Below are 22,089 nucleotides of genomic sequence, written 5' to 3'. Positions count from 1 at the left end.
AAACAAGCTTGGAAGAAATTGAGTGTGATCTCAACTACCATTCCCCTCCAGGGAAACAGTGTTTCCCAGGACTCAGTGAAAGACATAAAGATGCGGTGAACCCAGTTACTGCAAAATTAGAGGCTTCCTGCACTAGCGTCGCCCCACAGCGCAAGATTCACCGAGTCCCTCTAAGAGCCCTGCTGGTGACCATGGGCATCTCAAGTCGTAGAAGCGGATGCCGCTTCTGATCGAAGCAGACGGACGACGGGAGACTGGAACCTGGCGCGCGTGTACGCCAAACTGTTTATAAAATTTAATTGCATTTCTATTGAACTACGGTTGATTTGCAACGTTGTGCCAGTCTCTGTGGCACAGCACTGACTCAGTTACACACACACACATTTTAATACTCTCTTCACTGCGGTTCCCTGTGCGCTACAGTAAGACCATGTTGCTTATCCAGCCTCTATATAAGTCAAGTGGCCTTATGAAGCATCACTACAAACAGAGCTCATGGAGGTGATGGAATTTCAGCTGAGCTATTTCAAATCCTAAAAGAAGATGTTGTGAAAGAGCTGCACTCAATATGCCAGCAAATTTGGAGAAGTCAGCAGGGGCCACAGGACTGGAAAAGGCCAGTTTTTGTTCCAATCCCAAAGAAAGGCAATGCCAAAGAACGCTCAAACTACTGCACAACTGCACTCATCTCACACGCTAGCAAAGTAATGCTCAAAATTCTCCAAACCAGGCTTCAACAGTACGTGAACCGAGAACTTCCAGATGTTCAAGCTGGATTTAGAAAAAGCAGAGGAACCAGAGATCAAATTGCCAACATCTGCTGGCAGGAGAAATTTCAGAAAAACATCTACTTCTGCTTCACTGATTACGCTAAAAACTGTGACTGTGTGGATCACAACAAACGGAAAAATTCTTGAAGAGATGGGAATACCAGAACACCTGACCTGCCTCCTGAGAAATCCGTACGCAGGTCAAGAAGCTACAGTTAGAACCAGACATCGAACAACAGTCTGGTTGCAAATCGGGAAAGGAGTACGTCAAGGCTGTATACTGTAACCCTGCTTATTTAACTTATATGCAGAGTACATCATGCGAAATGCTGGGCTGGATTCAAGATTGCCAGGGGAAATATCATTAACCTCAGATATACAGATAACACCACCCTTATGGCAGAAAGTGAAGAGGAACTAAAGAGCCTCTTGATGAAAGTGAAAGAGAGCGAAAAAGCTGGCTTAAAACTCAACATTCAAAAAACGAAGATCGTGGCATCCAGTCCCATCAGTTCGTGGTAAACAGATGGGGAAAACAATGGAAACCGTGACAGACTTTATTTTCTTGGGCTCCAAAATCACTGCAGATGGTGACTGCAGCCATGAAATTAAGAGATGCTTGCTCCTTGGAAAGAAAAGCTATGACAAACCTGGACAGCATATTAAAAAGCAGAGACACTTTGCTGACAAAGGTCTACATAGTCAAAGCCATGGTTTTTCCAGTAATCACATATGAATGTTGAGAGGTGGACCATAAAGAAAGCTGAATGCCGAACTGATGCTTTTGAACTGCGGTGCTGGAGAAGACTCTTGAGAGTCCCTTGGACTGCAAGGAGATCCAACCAGTCCATCCTAAAGAAAATCAGTCCTGAACATTCACTGGAAGGACTGATGCTGAAACTCCAATACTTTGGCCACCTGATGCGAAGAGCTGACTCACTGGAAAAGACCCTGATGCTGAGAAATACTACAGAAGGAGAAGGGGATGACAGAGGGTGAGATGGTTGGATGGCATCACTGACTCGATGGACATGAGTTTGAGCAAACTCCGGGAGTTGGTGATGGACAGGGAAGCCTGGTTTGCTGCAGTCCATGGGGTCGCAAAGAGTCGGACACAAATGAACAACTGAACTGATGTAATAGTTTACATCAGCTAATCCCAACTCCCAGTAGAAAACTTTCTTGGGTAGGTAAAATTCTACAGCTGGAGAAGTGTCCGAGAATGGCTGAGTCTTTACTGAACCTGTGGTTTGGGGCTGAGAAGGCAGCCCCTGACGGCCAGCAGCTGCCTGGCCTGCACGCTGAGGCTCTGGGCTGCCTGCAGCCCATCACCACCAGACAAGGCCACCTGGTGGCAGATGGATCAAGATCCAAGCAAGTCCTCTCTGTGATTATGTCTGAACACGGACAAAAACACTGTCCCAAAAAATGACCAGTAGAAGCCAGGGCTGCTTCTTTCCCAATTAGAGCCCAAGCCCCATTCCATCCTTCGCACCTTAAAGGGAGGAATTACGGAGACCCAACCACAGAATTAGCCCTATTTCCTGACAGCATTCAACACAAAGTGAAGCCCCACTTCCCTGATTTCTCCCCAAACTCACCCACCGCCAGCCAGAGTCTCCTGAGCCACCTCACACTTCTCCTTCAATGTATCAAGGAAACAAACTCAACTTTGACTGCAAACATGCTCCTGGTTTTGGCTGGAGGGCATAAAACTGTACTGATAACTGCAAAAGGATTTTTTAAAAATATTCTTTATTCCTTTGTCAGCCTTCCCACAATGAACATGTATTATGTTGATAACTGATAAAAACAAACAAAAAAAAGTGTCTTTTTTCTGCTGCAACACCTGGTATGTGGGATCTCTAACCAGGGATGAAACCCACATCCCTGCAGTGGAAATGTGGATTCTTAACCACTGGACCACCAGGGAAGCTCCACAAATGTTAATTTTTAAATGGGCTAAGGGACTAACTGATAGCAACCTGCCATCTATCGGTGCTAGTAGAGACAATGGCAAATTTGCTCGACCTCCATCCCCTCAAGAGTGGCCTGGGGAACTGGTGTCAGGGCCTGCTGCGGGAAAAGATGATGAATGGCCTCCTGAAGAGTAAAGTGTTTTCTAAAGAAACTGTTCCTGCTCCATCACGCAAAAACGTCACAAGCAATTAAGGTTTGAAAAGTGCAGGCTGAGCTCACCTGGGGTCTCTGTGGCCTGATGCCAAACGCAAAAGACAGAGGCCAAGAGGAAGCAGGGCCCTCACCTCCCAGCTTCCTTCTGAAACCAGTCCCAGGATTTCAATTGAAATTCGATCCCTGGTTAGAGATCCCACATGCCAGGTGTTGCAGCAGAAAAAAAGACACTTTTGTTTATTTATCAGTTATCAACATAATACATGTTCATTGTGGGAAGGCTGAAAAAGAAAGGAATAAAGAATATTAAAAAAAAATATTTTGCAATATCAGGGTATAGTTTTATGCCCTCCAGCCAAAACCAGTTGGTGACACTAACAGTCATCACCAACCACTTACCCCAGAAAGACACATCGTCCATGGGATGACAGAAACAGCTTATGGGAATAAGGAATTTTGGAAAACTTTGAAGACCTGGAGCAGGGTGGTTAAAAAGCTTGTAGTTAGGGTCTTCCGGTTCAGGATGGTGGAGAAGGACTTGTGCTCATCTCCCCCTGCAAGAGCACCAAAATTGCCACTAGGTGTCGAACAACCATCAACAGGAGGAACTGGAACTCACCAAAATAAGACAGCCGACAAAGAAGCCGCAGCAAAACGGTAGGAGGGGCGCAATCACGAAAAAAATCAAGTCCTACACCCGCCGGGTGGGTGACCCACAGACTGGAGAACAGTAATACCAAAGAAGTTCTCGCACTGCTGTGAAGGTTCTGAACCCCAAGTCAGGCTTCTCAGCCTGGGGATCCAACAAAGGGACTGGGAATCCGACCCTGAAGGCCAGCAGCATTTGATTATAGGACTCCCACAAGACTGGGGGAAACAGACTCCAGTCTTAAAGGGCACAAATGAAATCTTGCCCACACCAAGACCCAGAGGAGAGGAGCAGTGACCCCCCAGGAGACTGAGCCAGAACTACCTGCCAGTGTTGGAGGGCCCCCTGTGGAGCTGTGGGTCAGCAGGGGCTCACCACACGGACGGGGGCACTGGCAGCAGCAGTCCAGGAGTCCCCCTGGGCATGAACCCTCTCGGAGTTCACTGCTAACTCTACCACAGAGCCCAGGGCTGGGTCGTCTCAAGCCAAACAACTACCAGGAAGGGAGTGCAATCCCACCTATCAGCAGACAATTGGATTAAAGCTTTACTGAGCAAGGCCCTGCCCACCAGAGCAAGACCCAGTTTTACCCACCTCCAGTCTCTCCCATTAGGAAGCTTACACAAGCTGCAGCCTCCTCTGTCAGAGGGTGGACAGAAGAAGCAAGAAGAACCACAGTCCCACAGCAAATAAAACAAAAACCACATTAATCAGCATGAAAAAGCAGAAAGTTATGTCCCAGATGAAGAGACAAGATAAAACCCCAGAAAAACCACTAAGTGGAAGTAGGCAATTTTCCAGAAAAAGAATTCAGAATAATGATAGTGAAGACGATTCAGGATCTCAGAAAAAGAATGCAGGCAAAGATTGAGAAGATGCACAAAATGTTTAACTAAGACCTAGAAGAACAAAAGAACAAAGATGAATACAGTAGAAGGAATCAATGGTGGAAAACTGAGCCAGAAGAACACATAAATGACACAGAGGACAGAATGGGGGAAATCAAAGCCACGGAACAGAATACAGAAAAAAGAAATGAAGACAGCCTAAGAGACCTCTGGGACAACATTAAATGCACCAACATCTGAATTGTAGGGGCCCCAGAAGGAGAAGAGAGAGAGAAAGGACCTGAGAAAATATCTGAAGAGATAAGAGCTGAAAACTTCCCAAATATGGGAAAGGACATAGTCAATCAAGTTCAGGAACCATAGAGAATCCTAGGAAGGATAAACCCAAGGAGGAACACACTGAAACACACAGTAATCAAATTGACAAAAATTAAAGAGAGATAAAATACTAAAAGCAACAAGAGAAAAACTACAAATAACATTCAAGGGAACTCCCATCAGGCTATCAGCTGATTTCTCAACAGAAACTCTACAAACCAGAAGAGAATGGCATGATACATTTAAAGTGATGAAAAGGAAGACCCTACAACCGAGAATACTCCACCCAGCAAGACTTTCCTTCAGATTTGATGGAGAAATCAAAAGCTTTCCAGACAAGCAAAAGTTAAAGAGAATTCAGCACCACCAAACCATCTTTACAACAAATGCTAAAGGAACTTCTCTAGGCAGGAAACAAGAGAAGGAAAATACCTATCTACAGAAAATAAACCCAAAACAATTAAGAAAACAGTAATAGGATCACACATATTGATAATTACCTTATATGTAAATGGATTAAATACACCAACCAAAAGACACAGACTGGCTGAGGAGATGAAAATATGTGCATATGTGCCCTTCCGCTTATCACATCGCTCTGCTTGGTCCTTCAAACTGTATGTATTTATTTTATATTGTTAGCACATTCCCCTGTGGCCTGCAACTGTAATGACCTTTTATTTTTTTATCTGGCTACTGATTGTGAAAACCAATAAGCATCTTTCATTATTGTGATTATGTAACTATTACTCACTTAATAGCATTGTATGATTGGTCAACAGGAAAATAATAGAGTTTTATATCACCAAAATTATCATTTAACAGAAAACCTGTAATCACTTTTTAAAATCCAGATGCATATCAGAATTATCTTGGAATTTTTTGAAAAATACAAAAGGCCAGACATTGCTATTTTTTTTCTTTCTGCCAGAGCTCAATATGTTTCCAATGAGCAGCCATGTTTAAAAACTGGACTATATAAGGATCTTTTACTTTTATCTAGTTTGTTTCACTTTTTCTATTTCATATTCAGCGCTCCCATTTAATTTAGTTTGTTTTCCAATTTCTCCATCTCTCTTTTTGATGTTCTTTCTCAAGCCTTTATCAAGTGTAGTAAAGCTCTTGTATACACATATAAAAATAATATGTGTAACATATATTTTAGAAAATATGAATTTTTGCCTAACTAAAAAATTTATGACATTTTGATTCCACTTGTTTGACTTAGCCTGAATAGAATGTTAAATTTCTAATTTAAAAAAATAGATATGCAACAAGCAACAAAGGTTTAGTGTATAGCACAGGCAACTATGGTCAATATCTTATAATAACCTATAAAGGAAAATAATTTCAAAAATAATATATATGTATATCTCACATTTCTGTGTACCTGAAACATTGTGTCAACCACACTTCCATAAAATACAAATATTAGAGGAAAAAAGCTTGTATTTATGGATTTTGGGGGGGTCTTGGGTGGGATGGGAGTTCATTAAGGAAATCTGCCCCAAAATGTAAATATTTTTTTAAGCACCCTTGTCAGATCAAAATTTACACAAAAATAAATGTTTTGGGGAAATGATGTAGCATTTTGTAAGGCACCTAACATGAAACAGGTAAATAAAAGTCGTAACAGATAATTTTGTGTACTGTACTTGCTTTGCTTTCCAATACCTTTTTAAAGATAATGTATATACAATAAATGTTTTTTTATATCTGTTTTGGTCACATTGGGTCTGAGCTGCAGCACGTGGGGTCTTCGTTGAGGCGCATAGGCTCTCGAGTTGTGGCGTGAAGGCTTCAGAGCTGGAGGGTTCAGTGGTTGCGGCATGGCCTCTGCCTTGAGGCATGTGGGCTCTTCCCGGACCAGGGATCGAACATGTGTCCCCTACACCGCAAGGCAGGTTCTTAACCACTGGACCATCAGGGAAGTCCCAAAAAAGTGTATTTTAAGTGTAGAGTTGGATGAGCTTTGATCAATGGATGCATCTATGTGTACTTTAGCTGCTCAGTCAGGTCTGACTCTTTGCAACCCCAAGGACTGTAGCCCGCCAGGCTCCTCTGTTTATGTGATTTCCCAGGCAAGAGTACTGGAGTGGGTGGGCATTCCCTTCTCCAGGGGATCTTCCCGACCCAGGGATGGAAGCCTGGTCTCCCTCACTGCAGTTAGATTCTTCACTGTTTGAGCCACCAGGGAAGCCCATATATGTAGCCCCTACTCAAGATAGAGAACATTTCCATCACTCCAGAGAGCCCTTTTCCTGAAGATGCCACTGTTCTAATGTGTATCATCACAAACAACCATTTAAAATCCAAATAGGGACTTCCCTGGTGGCCCAGTGGCTGAGACTTTGTGTTCCCAATACAGGGGGCCCAGGTTCGATCCCTGGTCAGGGAACTAGATCCTGCATGCGGCAACGAAGGCCTGGCGTAGCCAAATAAATAAATATTTAAATAAATAAAATCTAAACAGTGGTGGAAGCCAGCTATCATTATTTCCCTTTTGTGAATTTGGATACCTTGAGCCCACATTCAGTCACTTCCTGAAGTGCATGGTGACAGAGGCGGCCTGATAACAAAGCGAGAGAAGAACGTGGGCAAGTCCTGCCTGGCCTCAAGCCCACGATTTAATCAATGGTTACACTTGGTACATACAGAGCTATGACACAGAAATTGAGAAAGGAGACCTCACCTCAGTCGTCTTCAGAAAAGCTCCAAAATAAAGACAGGAAGCCATGTGTGGCTGAGGGCTTGGGTTTGCAAATCAGACCTGAGTTTAAGCCCCTGGCCCTGTAACTGACCAGCTGTAGGAGCCTGAAGGAGCCATTCGAGCCTGTGCTTAGCCACTCAGTCATGTCCAATTCTTCTCTACCCTTCAGGCTGCACCCCGCCAGGCTTCTATATCCGTGGGAATTTTCAAGCAAGAATACTGGAGTGGGTTGTCATTTCCTCCTCCAGGGGATCTTTCTGACCCAGGGATCGAACCTGCATCTCTTGGGTCTCCTGCATTACAGGCAGATTCTTTAGCTGCTGGGCCATCAAGGAAGGCCGTCTGGAACCTAGTCTGATCTAGCAAGCAGGACAGGAGCCACACCTCCCTCCCAGGGCTGTGGTGACAGAAGCCCCAGAGGGTGCTGGGCCCAGCCCCTGGCTCAGAGCAACATGAAGCACCCAAAGCATAATCTGAGGATGCGCTCCAAGTCTCAAATTCTCTTCTCTTCAGAGACCATTTCCAGCTCTTCTGACATCTGACTGAATTACTAAGAGGACGAAGGTGGAAAATATCTTGGTCTAGCTTGAGAACTCTGAATAGACAAAGCAAGCCTTGCACCTTTTTGGAGCACACTTCAATACAAGGAGAGGACCTTGGGAAATACGGTTCTGGCTGTTGTCTGTCCCTAAGCCCGAGTCAGATGGAGCGGGGACACAGAGCAGCAGACAAGGAGGCTCTCACAGCCAAACCTCTCTTCGGAGGACTCCCCAGCCATCCCCGCTGGGGTCCTGCTTTGTTCCAAAGGCTTGAGTTCATTATCAATGAGGTTGGGGAGGTGAGGCAGGAGAGAGCAAAACTGGCTATAAGAAACACAGGTAATCAATACTTGACATACTAGTTACCAATTTTATTCAATCAAAAGTTTACTCTAATTATATCAGTAAGTCTGGCTTTCTCTTTCCCAACTCAGAATCAGCACACTGTTGCTGATTCTCAATGGTGGCTCTCCACTTACCAAAAAAAAAAGAGAAAAAAATACTGATGCCTGGGCTCAACCCAGGGAAATTCTGATGTAACTGGTCTGGGGATGTAGCCTGGAAATAGAAATTTAAAATTCCAACTCCCTGGGTGATTCTAGCGTGCAGCCAAGATTGCAACCCTCAGTTCTAAAAGATCTGTGTCACCCCCGGGTCAAGCAAGCTACATTTAACTTCCTGGTCTTGCAGAAGCTGCCCCTCCTCTGGCTCCATGGGCCCTATGAATTCTAGACCACACATAAAAACAAGCCAAATCAGAAACAAAAGCAGGCCTCTGATTCACAGCTTCAGGCCACACACAGAGAGGAAATAACTGTACACTAGCTTAAAAAAAATAAAAAAAATATCAGCCGTGGGGGAAAGCCCTTGACTTGAAAAGAAATCCAGGCAAGTAAGTACAATAGGAAAAAGATACTGAATCCCTCAACCTCCGAAGTGTTCTCTACCATCTCTCTGCAGAACTATGTTCCTTGTTGTGTGTTGGAGGAGACGTGTATGTGGAAGGTTTGGACATGAGTTTAGCAAACTTGGACTGCAGTTCTGTGTGACGCTTAGACACACCAAGTCTCAGTTTCCTAACTTTTTTTTTTAAACTATGGGTTCTACCTGGGAGGATCTGATAAGGGTATTTATTGATTTATTCGGCTGAGCCGGGTCTTAGCTGTGATACGTGGGATCTTTGACCACTGTGGCATACAGAATCTCTAGTTGCGGCATGTGGGATCTAGTTCCCGAGACCAGGGATCAAACCCAGGCCTCATGCATTGGGAGCACGGAGTCTTAGCCAATGGATCACCAGGGAAGCCTCTCAGTTTCCTTACTCGTAACATGAAGTTAAAGTCAAAATCTTCAGAATAATCCTCAAGGAATAAATGTTTAAAAAAAAAGAGTGTCCTTTTCCTTCTGCTCCTCAAGCTATCCTTAAGACCAGAGGGTCCTAGCCCTGGCAGTACTGGAATCACCTGGGTGCTCTTAGATGTGCTGAGAGTTGGCTTCAGCCCAAAACAATTAATCAAATTGTGGAAAGGTGTGGAAACTCAGAAACTAGTGTTTACAAAGCTCTTCAGGTGATTCTAATGTGCAGCCACAAAGCTCAGGTGTTCCTTTAACTAACTAGATCTAAGGGTTCACTGCCTTGAGGCTAATTATAAAACTTCCCAACTCTGGGCACTTCTGCAATTCAAAAAAGTCTGTTCCATTTCAAATCAACTAAATTCAACCAGCCACAAAACTGTAGCATTATCTGGTATCTAAAACCTACAGGACAGCCACTGCTACTTCCAAGTGTTCTGTCAAATTACTCTTCCAGTGTTGAGCACACAGACCATTGTCCTATTTCTTTCAACAGTCTAGTGAGAAAAACGTCATCATTAATCCCATTTTCAAAGGGAAAATGAAAGTATCACAACTATTAGGGTCCTCTGACTCCCACTCTCATGCACTTCTCCTAACAGCCCAAATCAAGAAATCATGACTTTAATCGTTTGCAGGGCTTGCTGGGCCTTACCCCCCAGATTAACTCAGTAGTCCGGTAGGGTTTGAAAACTTGGCCACTTCTAACAAGTTCCCAGGTGATGCTGCGGGTCTGGGGACCACAGTTTGAGAACCACTGCTTCAGTGCCGCCTTCCCTTAGGGTGGAACTTACTTGGCACAGAAATGGAGTAGTTCAAAGTCAGATACAGGTAGAGTCATTTCTTCTTCCATATTGGCCTTGGGACTGGTGTTCCCTAAGACTGCACTTTTCAGGGAAGAGACTCCGGGCAAACAAGTGAAGAAAAAAAAAAAGGGTCTGGGCTGAAGTTTGGTCATTCCCACTCAGGGACAAAGCCAAACAGCAAAGCCCTGAAGGATTCCAAGCACAGAGAAACATTCCCACAGATAGGTGATGAGAGGGTGAGACACCCCGAGCTTCTTAGGTGTGGCCACCCCGGTCTCGACGGAAGTTGACTAGATACGTACCCGGGCACCAGTTAAGGTGCTGAACTCCGTGGCTAAAGTATCCTGACCTGAGGCCCCTGGCATCCCTCCGCGGAGTTCCCAGCATCTAATCCACGCTCTCCCACATGCTCCTTCTCGTTTCTTTTCTCCACGCCACTGGCCCGAATACTCAGACGCACCTTGCCCACTTCCCCGAAACCCAGAGACTCTAGCACAACTTCCAAAAACCCCAAACGCCCCGCTCCAAGCAATCTCACTTCGCTCTCTGGTCACCTACACATCCACCTTCACAATCCTTCCTATTTTCCTCATTTTCCACCCCAAAAGTCCACTTTCAATGACATCTCTTTGTTCTCTTCGCAATCACCAATTCTCATTTCTAACCAGCACTCAAGTCTTAAGAGGTGGCCCGGCTCACCACTACCACCCACCCCCCACAACTTACTCAAGTACATATCTACTCCCCAAGCCCAAATACCCTTTCCCGCGTCCCCAAGAGCCAGGGATAAGCCCCCCACCCTACAACTGAGGCACAATTCTCCGCCCAGAGCCCTTCCCCCACCCCCAACCTCGCCCCCCATCCAACCTCCCAACCTCCTCTCCCCTATCGCGACAGTCCATCGTCGCACCCCTTCCTCTCGGTCTCTGCCCTCTCTATTCTGCCTCTGACCGGCTCTCTCAAGCGGCTCTGCAGCCCCTAGTCCGCGGGCAACGCCCTCCTTACCATGAAAAGCCGGAGGAAGCCGGAGTCTCCAAACCCGGACTGAAAGAGACAGGAAACACCCAGCTCGCGTGAGCCGCGGGCGGAGGCGGGGCCGGGGCGGGGACTTCCGCTGTCTGCACCTCACTTCCGCCCCGCAGAGGACACCCTCCTAAAGGGTCCGTCGTACTACTACTAGATAGAGACCGCTTTTCTTCCAAGCTCCCTAGTTAGAATGGGTTGCGTCTCTTCTCGGCTGGGTCAGACGTTTATCCCTCTCCTGAATGCTCCGCTTTTGCAGCTCCCATAAATGACAAGATGCAGGGAGGTTTTCCCATCCGGACGAATAAGCTCTTCGGAAGTGTCGTTTCCGGAACTGGTTGTTGTTTTCCGACGGAACTCTCAGAGTGAACACCCCGGGGCAAGATGGCGGTCGGGCCTCGGCCGCTGCCCCGGGTCTGGCAGAACTCGGGGGTATTGGGCTGAAGCGGTGATAACTGCGGCCTCGATCCCGAGCGCCGGGGCCTCGAGCAGATAAAGGTCTACGGCCTGTGGGTAGCGAGTGGGAACAGGGTTGTGGGTTCTCCGGGTGGTGGGATCGGGGTCTGGGAGGGAGTTAGCCCTAGGGCCGGGTCCCTGCTTCGCCTGGTCGGGGTTGCAGGTGCTGGGGGCTGGTTTTGGGGCTTCAGGGGACGTTTCTCCGTGGCCTTTTTATTTCCGGAGCTACTGAGATAAAAAGAGGCAATAGGCCTTTATAAACAGACTTGTGCTGGATGAAAAAAAATTGTTATTGTGATTGATGCCGAGGACAGACGCCGGGCCTCAGAAGTCATCCGTACCGGAGTTCCAACCGATTCTTTATAACCTTGAGTGAATTCCCTCCCTTCTCTGTGCCTCAGTTTCCAACTCTGTAAAATGGAGTAACTAGCTCCTGTCAAATGGAGGATCTCGTGTGACTCAAGTTTTAGTACGATGCCTGACGGCTCTCAATAAAAACAGCTGAAGTGAATAATAACAGTAAAGAAAAAGCTGGTAGTAATCTGACTCCATCTTGGCCCCACGGGCAGTCTAGCATTCTTGACTTTGCCTTCTGTGAATGGGGGCGTCCCTGGGTCTTCTCTGTTTCACTTGAAATAAGTAATTGTTTTGGAGTTGGAGATGAGTTCAAAATCAGGAGCCTTGTGAACTCTGACAAGTCATGTCCCTCTCTGAATATCGTTTTCTCTGTGGGAAGGTGGTAGCATGCACCTATATAGGCTATAGCCTTCAATAAATGATAGTGATAGCTGTTATCATTAATAATCTAAGTCCTATTGCTTATTCTTAAGAAAATTAGGCTATTGAGACCTGATAGAGCTGTTGAAAAGTCAGAGGTGATTAAATATCTGTATAGTATTTGACCCATGGTCCACACTTAACCAATGGTGATGGTCGTTCAACCTGGCTGCCCAGCTGTTCCCACCATGAGTGGAGAATTCTGTGGGCCTCAGACAGCAGTTGGTATTTATGGTGCTTCACTTTGGGATGACCCTCCCTGGACTGTCAGGCTCTTTCATGACGTTGACCTCATCCAGAAAAGACTGAATCTCTTATGGAACTGTAGAAGTAGGGTCCTAACTCTGTTAAAACCTTGGCTCTGTCCCTTACTAGTGGTCTAACCTGGGCTACCTGTGTGTATGTCAGTTGCTCAGTCATGTCCGACTCTTTGTGACCCCGTGGACTGTAGCCCACCAGACTCCTCTGTCCATGGAATTCTGCAGGCAAGAATACTGGAATGGATAGCCATTTCTTTCTCAGGGGATCTTTCTGACCCAGGGATCGAACTCGGGTCTCCTGCGTTGCAGGCAGATTCTTTACCATCTGAGCTCCAGGAAAATCCCAAACTTCAATTTACAGAAAAGGAAATTGAGGCGTACAGAGGATAAGGAACTTGACCAAATGAGAAAGAATCAGAACTGAAAAAACCCAAAGGCTGCTTTGATCCAGGTCTTTCTCTGCTATACACAGCCTTTTCTTTGATCATCCAGGGCATTTAGCAGAGTAAGTACCTCACAAATACTTCTGATGTGTTTTTATTTGATTGATGAACTGTAATAGATATTATGCAGCTAGAAGAAGTGAAGAAGAAAGGATTTGAAAAACTGCAAAGTATGGACCGTTACGTGGTGTAAACAAACCAGCATACAGCGTTGCCCAGGGGTTGGTGAGCTCAAGAAGAGCCCCCGGGAGAAGGGAAGTTTTGAGATAGCCTCACGGGTGCTTAGTCACAGTTTACATGCAGCCTCCCATTTTTCTGTCGGGAAAAGCTCTCTCTTCTCCCTCCCCATCTTTCCCCTGCCCCCCGAGAGAGACTGTCTCCATGTTAAGGGAAGAGTATACCACGTGCTCATGGCTTGGGCAGGTTTGTTTGCAGCTCTGAGAGGCTTGAGGCTGTCACCCAGTCTAAACAGGGCCCAAGCCCAAGGGTTCATAGCCCAGGTGACAGGACTGGTGATACAAAAAACTCTTTTAACAGGTGACCATTCTTTCCTATCCACAGACCCAGAGTGCCTGTACAGTTAAGGGCCTCTAGTAAAGAGTTTTTAAAAGGCAGATCTGTGTGTATAAAAATAATACGTCAGACTTATTGACTATGCGCCCTGTCAGCCACTTCGACGGGTGCTTGATGTCATCATCTCAGTCCTTATGATCAGCCTCTAAGCTGATTAACGGACAAGACAGGATGGCTCAGAGCTGTATCCCCGCAGTACACGGCACAGCTACGGCTCGCTCCTGCTCTGCCTGACTCCAAAACACTCGTGCCTCTCACAGTGCCATGTCGCCTGACCACATGCCTTCTGTGGAGAATTCAAGAAAACAGACCAGTTAGGGAAGCAAAGTGTCGCACAGTCCCACTACCTCAAAGCAACCATTCTTCTTTAATTGAAATATAGGTGATGTATAATACATGTAGGTTACAGGGGTGCAGTATACGGTGACTCAGGTTTTCAAGGTTGTCCTCCATTTGCAGTTGTAAAATATTGGCTACATTCCCCCATGTTGTACAAAATATCCCTGCAGCTTGTTTTGTTTTCTGTTGTTGCACTGGGCTTTGTTGCTGCATGTGGGCTTTCTCTAGTTGGGGCGAGTAACAGCTACTCTCTAGTGGCGTGCGGGCTTCTCATTGCTGTGGGTTCTCTTGTTGCAGAGCTCAGGTTCTAGAATGCAGGCTCAGTAGCTGTGGAACACGGGCTTAGTTGTCCCTCGGCATGTGGGATCTTCCCAGACCAGGGATCGAACCCCTGTCCCCTGCATTGCGAGGCTGATTCTTAACCACCAGACCACCAGGAAAGCTCCTGCAGCTTATTTCAAACCTTCCAGTTCGTACCTCTTAGTGCCTTACCCTTTTCTCCTTCCCTGGCCCCACGGGCAACCACTTGTTCTTTATGTCTGTGAGCTTGCTTCTTTTTTGTTATATTCACTGGTTAAAACAAGCATTCCTGTTTTTTCCCCAGTTTTGTATCTACCTGTCCACAGGACTTTTTCTTGATGGAATTGGGGTCATAGGGAAGAATCTTTTGTATTCTATTACAAGTTAATCCCTAAAGGGATGTCGCATATAAGCCTAAATTATACTCAGTGGCCCCTCTTTGGGAACTCTGCCTCCCAGCTAATGAGCCTTAAGCTAAAATACCTTTGTTTAGCTCACAGGAAATATCCTGACCAGGCCTACCCATGAATGACTGCAGGGAGGAAGACATGAACACATCCCCTCTGGAAGCTGACCGGAACCAAGAAATGTTTGACTTTATTGCCTCCCTTTTTAGTATAAAAGAAGCCTGAATTCTAACTCAGGCAAGATGGTTCTTTGGGACATGAGTCCACCATCATCTCGGTTTGCTGTCTTCTCAAATAAAGTCGCTGTTCCCTGCCCCAGCAGTGGTCTCTTGACTTATTGGACTATTGTGTGACAAGCAGTGTGAGCCTGAACTCAATGAGGGTATTGGTTCACGGCCAGCCCCTTTTTCATTTCTTAAGCATAAACATTTTTCCAGTTTGCTAAAAATGCTAAACATAATTTGCAATGGCTTTTAAACATTCCATTCCCTGTGTTATTCTTTCTTGGTTGCCATCATAAAGCCTACAGCTCTAATTCAGCAACTTCTTTGGGCTTATTCTCAACCTGCTTCCTTGAAACTGAGGGCTGGGGAGATACATGTGCCATTTAGATCTGATATTAATTAATTAAAGAGGACATGGGTGGGTTTTTTTTTTTTTTTTAAACCAGAGGCCCTGTTTTTATTACTTTTTTTCCCGTGACGAAGATAAGACGATGCCCTGCCTATAAAACTCAATCCGAAATCTGGATTTTTTTTCTTTTGCCAGAAAAGACGAGCTTCTCTGAAGTGAGAAGCCACCCTTAGCCGTGAGTCCTGTGTAAGATCACTAATGATTACCTGACATTTCTGCGTCACCAGCAGGTCCTCAGGTGAGAAGACTCTATTGCCTGTCTTCTCACACTCCTTCCTGGCATCAGGTGAAAGTTTCAAGATCGAATTACAGGTACTTAGTCACAGTCTGCATGCAACCTCCTGTCTTAATATTGGTTAGAGGCTCCCTCTACTGCTCCCCCGGCACCCCCCGCCACACACACTCCAGGAGGGACTGTCTCCATGTTTGTCTTGAGAATTACTGATGAGAGACCGGCATGTTGGCAAAGCCTTGTTTACCAGCTGTGGATCAGCGTTGAACAGGGGTCACACAGGTCCCTTGGGGAGGAGCCTCACGTGACCCTTTTTATCCTGGATGTTTTCACGTGAGCATGGCTTCGAGTGAGGTAACTTGGTAAAAAGATGGTTTTCTAGAAGTCTGAATTTCTGAATAATTCATTTCAGTGCCTGTGTCAGCTAGGCTGATTATTTTGCATAAAAGGACAAAGTTTTCAAGCATGTAAAGCCATTATCTCAGTGTGAGAGGCTCCATGGACCAGTACTGTGTGCTCTAGGCTGATAGCCACAACCATCCTTTTGGGAAAAGACAGTTACTGGTGATTTAGATGACACTATAATGGCTAATTGAGAGCCTCTGTCCAAGAATGCCAGTCTATGGATGCGGGCATCTCTGCTCTAACATCTTCATAAGCCCTTGGCCGAATGGGAATAGTAAGGACAGCAGGATAAGTTGTGCTTAGAACCAAACACATTCAATGTAATGGATCATCTCACATTCTGGAATCATGTACCTTTGGCTTTCCTTATGTTTAATTGGCCTTTAAAAAAAATGAAAGGCTTCTTTTGTGCTGGGCACAAAGTAGGTATCAGTAAATATTTGTTGAGTGAATAAATGAATAAAATGATGGTAACAGTAAATAATTATGTTTAATGTTTTGCCCTCCAGTCTTTACTTGGCAAAATAAAAGCTGACTGTTCAGTGAAATATCCAGGGACCTTTGACTTAGAAGATGCCTGGTTTGAATTAGAGCTTTATAGATGGAATCGATTCATGCTTTGTTTATTCATTAAACGATTACTGAGCCTGAACCCTATGCCAGGCGCTGTGTTCCTTCTCTTAAGAAAATGTAATTATTTAGTATAGGAGAAAGCGTCGCTGGTCTGGGGAGTTGCATGAAAGGAGCCGATAGGAAGTTGGGACTCGTGCCAGGAGAGCTTTTAGCCCCTGGGGAGGGTGCCAGGGCTTTCTGCCCTTTGCTCCTAAGCCCCTTTCCATGAGTGTTTTTTGTATCATGACTGACATCAGCCACTGGCTGTTTTCCTTGCAGGCTTTGTGCAAGTTTGCAAACATGTTCACCGTTTCTCAGACCTCGAGAGCTTGGTTCATCGACAGAGCCCGTCAGGCTCGAGAGGAAAGGCTGGTGCAGAAGGAACGAGAACGGGCGGCTGTGGAGATTCAGGCCCACATACGGAGCTTTCTCTGTCGGCGTCGGCTGCAAAGAGAAATCAGGTGGGGGGCAGGAATCCTCAGCACGTTTTTTTGTTTTTTAATGTTGTTTTCTGCAGCTTAAAAAAGTATATTCGTTTTGGCCATGCCGGTCTTTGTTGCTGCACGCCAGCTTTTCTCTGGTTGTGGCGAGCGGGAGCTGCCCTCCCATTGTGATGAGACGGCCTCTTCTGGTGGTGCCTTCTCCTGTTGCAGAGGACGGGCTGTAGGCACATGGGCTTCAGTGGTGCGGCTTGCGGCCTCCAGAGTGTGGGCTCAGTACTTAGGGCACAGGGGCTTAGTTACTCTGGGGCATGTGGGGTCGTCTCACACCAGCGACTGAACCCGTGTCCCCTGTGTTGGCAGGCAGATTGCTAACCACTGGGCCACCAGGGAAGTCCCAGCATGTTCACTTTTATTCCCAATAAATAGGGGGGAAAAGAACCAGTTGGTCTTTTCTTAGAGTTCTTGAATAGCCTTCTAGCTGCTATGAGCTCCTAACTAAAAAAATCTTTGTTTTTTACCCTTCCCTCCCTAGGAGAGAGATTGATGAGTTTTTTAAAGCAGAAGACTCTGGGTCCAGTAAAAGAAGCGCACTTTGTATTTTTAAGATTGCCAGGAAACTGCTGTTCTTGTTCAGAATTAAAGAGGATAATGAGGTAAAGTAACAGCAAACACACGTCATGCTTCCTATGCGTCAGATCCTTTTATAAGTATTTGATAAATATTAACTTGTGTTCCTTACAGCAGCTCTGTGAGTCAGGTTGTGTTACCCCCAGGTCCTGCCCCTTTTGTTTTCTTGGAAGCTGTTTTGTAGGGATTATACCCAGTGCTGAGAATCATCATCATTTTTTTTTTTCAATAAAGAAATTTGGGGGATTTTTTTTGCTTGTTTGTTTATTTTTTACCATTTATTTATTTGGCCATGTGGCATGTAGGATCTTATTTCCCTGACCAGGGATCAAACCTGTGCCCCCTGCAGTGAAAGCACAGAGTCTCAACCACAGGATGGCCAGGGAAGGCCCTCATCACGATTGATTTCACGGTAACTCCTGTAAGCAGTTGTCCTCAGATGCGTATAGAAGCCAGACAGGTCAGCAGATGAGTGAGAGAAGCTGTTCATGAGTTACAGCACAGTACAGATCATAATTCATGGTAACTGACAGACGGTGGTGAGGGCATCGGAGGGAGAGGTAGGCTGTGCCATGACCAACCAAAGGAGCAGCCATCCCTTGGCTCCAGCCATTGGGAGACTGATACTCTGGTATTTTTTAAAGAGATGCTAGAGATCTTTGCTACTGTTTTCTAATTTGAAAAAAAGTGAAACTCACTCATGTCCAACTCTTTGCGACCCCATGGACTATAGGCCACAAAGCTCCTCTGCCCATGGGATTTCCCAGGCAAGAATACTGGAGTGGGTTGCCATTCCCTTCTCCAGGGGCTTTTCCTGACCCCAGGAATCAAACCCAAGTCTCCTGCCTTGGCAGATGGATTCTTTACTGTCTGAGCCACCAGGGAAGCCTGGTTGGCAGCTAATTTGAAATTTCTTCTAAAATCCTGCACACCAAACAAACCATGCTAGTTGTACCTTTGGAGTTAGAACCATCAGCCTAGAAAGTAGGGTTCCAAGGAAGGAGCTAGTTATCTGTGACAGTTGTAAGGATACCACTGGGGAGTCCTCTGTGTTCCCAGGGTCAGGCATCCATCGCAGCTAAGCGTCTCGTTGCACCAGACCCTCTTCTGGGTACTGGGGTTCCCGAAAGAAACAGAATGGGTGCCATAGCCCAGCAGAGGGGAGAGGAGGACGCTGGCACTGAGCCCAGTCACTCAGGTGGGGACAGTCGGTGGGGAAGAAAGGGCTCCCCAGTGAACAGAGGAGGAGACCGCAACTTAGCGTGGCCGGGGGCCGCCGGGGCGGCACCGCTTCTAAGGGTGGACCCAGGGTTGGCAGAGCCAGAGTGTGACCCGGGCTCCAGTTTCCACTTTTCTTGCTTTTGCGTTTCAAGATACAAGTGATGATATGACAGCTTGTGAGGCAAAAGTCCGCATGCATGGCGCTTACAAAACGGCAAATGGCTGAGCACGGTTGAGGAGAAACAGCTGCTGGTCTGCGGGACTCCAGGCCCAGTTTGCCAGGCTGATCTTGTTTTCCAAAAGGACCCCTACTCTAGAACACACCCAGGGCTCCTCCTGCCTGCGGGCCACCCGTTGGAGAGCCTTTCCTCAGTCTTTCTGATATCCTCGGTCTCCACATCTGCCAGTTGGAATTAAATAGGGTCCCCACGTGAGTCATTTGGCATGCCACACCAAGGGAACATGTGAGGCTGCCTGATGTCTCTGTTCATCGTGGGAATGTATAACCCCCATTATGCCTCTCTGCAGAGATTTGAGAAGTTGTGTCGCTGTATCCTGAGCAGCATGGAAGCTGAGAATGAACCCAAGGTGAGTGGGGTTGGTAGGGGGGTGCCAAAAAGTCTCCCACCACCCCACAAGCCGGCCTGCTTGGCTCTGAAAGTTCCCCTTGAATGTTCTGACTATTGTGTATGGGTCTGCTTATGTTCATGTGGGTGTGCGCATGTGCTAAGTTGCTTCGGTCGTGTTTGACTCTGCGATCCTATGGACTGTAGCCCACCAGGCTCCTCTGTCCATGGGATTCTCCAGGCAAGAATACTGGAGTGGGTTGGCATATGTTCACATCCACACGCAAATAAGTAATGGATCAGAAATACTAACAAAGTACAGTTGATTTCCTCAGTCTCTGCGTTATCCAAGAAGCTGTGTTCAGCCCTTGCCTCTTACTCAGGACGGCAAATCCCCTTACCAGGCTGTTTACCTTTGAGTTTAGTGTTAAAATGAGTCCTGTTGTTGTTTAGTCCCTCAGTCGTGTCTGACTCTTTTGCAACCCTATGGACTGTAGTCTGCCAGGCTCTTCTGTCCATGGGATTTCCCAGGCAAGAATACTGCAGTGGGTTGCCATTGCCTTCTCCAGGGCATCTTCCAACCCAGCAATTGAACCAGTGTCTCCAGTATGGGCGGGTGGATTCTTTACTGTTGAGCCACCAGGGAAGCCCAGAAGAAATCCTACTCGCTGCTTATTTATCCATTCATCCCCCACCTCGTCTGACTCTAGACCTGGCTGTTTGATCCCATTCCAGTCTCTGAAATGTATGTCATTTAATCGTGTAACTGGCCATTACGTTCCTCTTTTTTTCCTGCTTGCAGGTGTGGTACGTGTCCCTGGCTCTTTCCAAGGATCTCACTCTCCTATGGATTAAACAGATCAAAGACATCCTGTGGTATTGCTGTGAGTTTCTTGAGCAGCTCAAGGTAAAAAATAAAAACAAGACTGTAAGCCTGTCCTTTGCACGTGCGGGCTGCAGGGTGTGCTTTCGGAGTCCTCGTGACTCACTCATAGATGTTACTACCCTGTGTGATCTCCCAGCTGGAGTCTAGTAATGAATTACTGGAGCCCTGTCCCTGGAGAGAGTGAGTGAGATGCTGTTATCAGCCTGAGCGCCTTTTTCATGCACAAAGTTTTGAATATTGACCTGGTCTCACCACAGTCTTGATGCCAGGAATCTGTTGTTTTCCCTTCTGTCCTTTTGATGTAGTGGATACTCTAGAGTTGACATTATCATGTGAGTCAGGCCCCTGTGACCAGTGCAGACATCCGACATGAGTGCAGCTGGTAATACACACGAGCTACGGAAGGAAGAGGACATCTTGTTGTAGAGTCTTTCTGTAAGAGGCAGCTGGGGATGACGAGCCAGGGGCTGCTGGAGTTGCCATCTCTTCACTGCTGTCCTCTGTCCTCTTCACTGCTGTCCTCCCTTTGGGAATCCCCTCGGCCTCTCCTGCTGTAATCACGGTGGCCAGTGGTTCTGGGCCTTACGTCCTTACTGTGTCCTGACCAAAGGGAAAAGGGAGGGCTCCCCTCCACACACCAGTTCAGAGATCTGGGCGGACTCGTAAAGGTCCAGTGGGATCCTGGCCTCAACCCTGCCCTGGGCACGGTGGCAAGACAGATGGAGTGCCGCCCTCAGCCCCGCCTGGTCCAGTGCCCTCCCTTGTGTTTCAGGAAGGCGGGCAGGGTGTGTGTGTGTGCCAACAGCAGCCATTTCCACTTCGCTCGTGTGGAGGCTAGACGTTTCAGGGGCAGAGGCTTGGCGTGGACCCTGCTGGTGACTGAGTTATGGAGCAAATGTTGCCAGAGCCCCCAGTGATCCATTCCCAGACGTCTCTCTGAAGGCGCTCGCGAATGGCTCTCTCAGCCTTGACCCAGGAGAAAGCATAAATTATAGTCATCATCATAGGAATAGCCAGTATTACCTAGTGTGATCTGTGTGCCAGGTGCTCTTCCTAGTGCTTTACATACATTAATCCATTTGTGTCTCGTAACAACCCAATGGAAGAAGCAGCGTTACTGTCTCCAGTCAACAGGGGAGGAAGTACAGAGAGGTTAGGAAACTTGCCCAAGATCACACAGCTAGTAAGTGGTAAAGCCAGAAGTCTGCGCTTGTTCTGTTCGATTGCATTTCTTCTCTGTGGCTGCAGTGTACACGCACACACGTGTTAAGTACTAAACGCGTACATGTAAGCAAGCCAGCGCTGGTCATCTTGTTTTCTAAGAATTCTCAATTCACCAGTCTTAAGAGTCTTTCAGGTTCTGTGGTCAAGCCCTCATGTGCCAAAATCCCCATCATTTAACTCCTGAAGCAGTGACTCCTCGAGAGAAAAAGAATAAAAGCTTAGAATCCCGACTCGTTTGTCTGCAGTCAGAAACGTTGTAAATGGATTGTTTTGCTGCCTTGGGCTGGAGGGCGCACGTCTCAGTCTCACTCTGTTGTTTATAGCCGGAAATTTTGCAAGACTCCAAACTCATCACCCTGTACCTCACGATGCTTGTCACCTTCACGGACACGTCAACGTGGAAAATTCTCCGGGGAAAAGGTCGGTGAGACTCACTTCAAAGTCTTCCCCAAGTCGCATTTCCATAGAGAGTTTGGGAGTTTGGGGGACCTTTTCAAGAAGTGTTTTTGCCGCCATGAGCCTCAGGGAGGGGCCTG

The 22,089-nt window shown here is 46.6% G+C and overlaps 2 protein-coding genes across 27 annotated transcripts in view; one reads left to right on the top strand and one right to left on the bottom strand.

The window, feature by feature from the left end:
- The window catches only part of KCTD10 (potassium channel tetramerization domain containing 10), a 29,357-nt gene extending 18,185 nt beyond the window's left edge, over positions 1 to 11,172 (bottom strand). For 4 of the 11 annotated variants that reach the window (XM_086348400.1, XM_086348403.1, XM_086348397.1 and 1 more), the window contains exon 1: positions 11,132 to 11,172. Coding sequence is in view for 6 of the 11 variants with exons in the window: in XM_086348397.1 (XP_086204523.1) it covers positions 11,132 to 11,134 (3 nt within the window). In the remaining 5 variants the exon portion in view is untranslated. Of the gene's footprint in view, positions 1 to 10,114; positions 10,224 to 10,428; positions 10,660 to 11,001 lie in introns of those variants that run through there. The other 7 variants (XM_086348399.1, XM_086348401.1, XM_086348395.1 and 4 more) reach the window with 5 other exon arrangements.
- Positions 11,173 to 11,516: 344 nt separating this feature from the next.
- Positions 11,517 to 22,089, top strand: part of UBE3B (ubiquitin protein ligase E3B) — a 46,429-nt gene continuing 35,856 nt past the window's right edge. For 2 of the 16 annotated variants that reach the window (XR_015144674.1, XM_086348381.1), the window contains exons 1-8: positions 11,517 to 11,658; positions 12,952 to 13,147; positions 15,473 to 15,575; positions 16,866 to 17,047; positions 17,562 to 17,682; positions 19,406 to 19,465; positions 20,246 to 20,350; positions 21,877 to 21,973. Coding sequence is in view for 14 of the 16 variants with exons in the window: in XM_086348381.1 (XP_086204507.1) it covers positions 16,887 to 17,047; positions 17,562 to 17,682; positions 19,406 to 19,465; positions 20,246 to 20,350; positions 21,877 to 21,973 (544 nt within the window). In the remaining 2 variants the exon portion in view is untranslated. Of the gene's footprint in view, positions 11,663 to 12,951; positions 13,148 to 15,472; positions 15,650 to 16,865; positions 17,048 to 17,561; positions 17,683 to 19,405; positions 19,466 to 20,245; positions 20,351 to 21,876; positions 21,974 to 22,089 lie in introns of all 16 variants that reach the window. The other 14 variants (XR_015144673.1, XM_086348371.1, XM_086348382.1 and 11 more) reach the window with 13 other exon arrangements.

The sequence above is a fragment of the Bos grunniens genome, chromosome 17 (assembly GCF_055505025.1).
Source record: "Bos grunniens cultivar Pamir isolate PY7600 chromosome 17, Bosgru_T2T1.0, whole genome shotgun sequence".
Lineage (NCBI taxonomy): Eukaryota > Metazoa > Chordata > Mammalia > Artiodactyla > Bovidae > Bos > Bos grunniens.
Note: the sequence above shows the minus strand (reverse complement) of the source record. Positions and strands in the feature narration are given on the sequence as shown.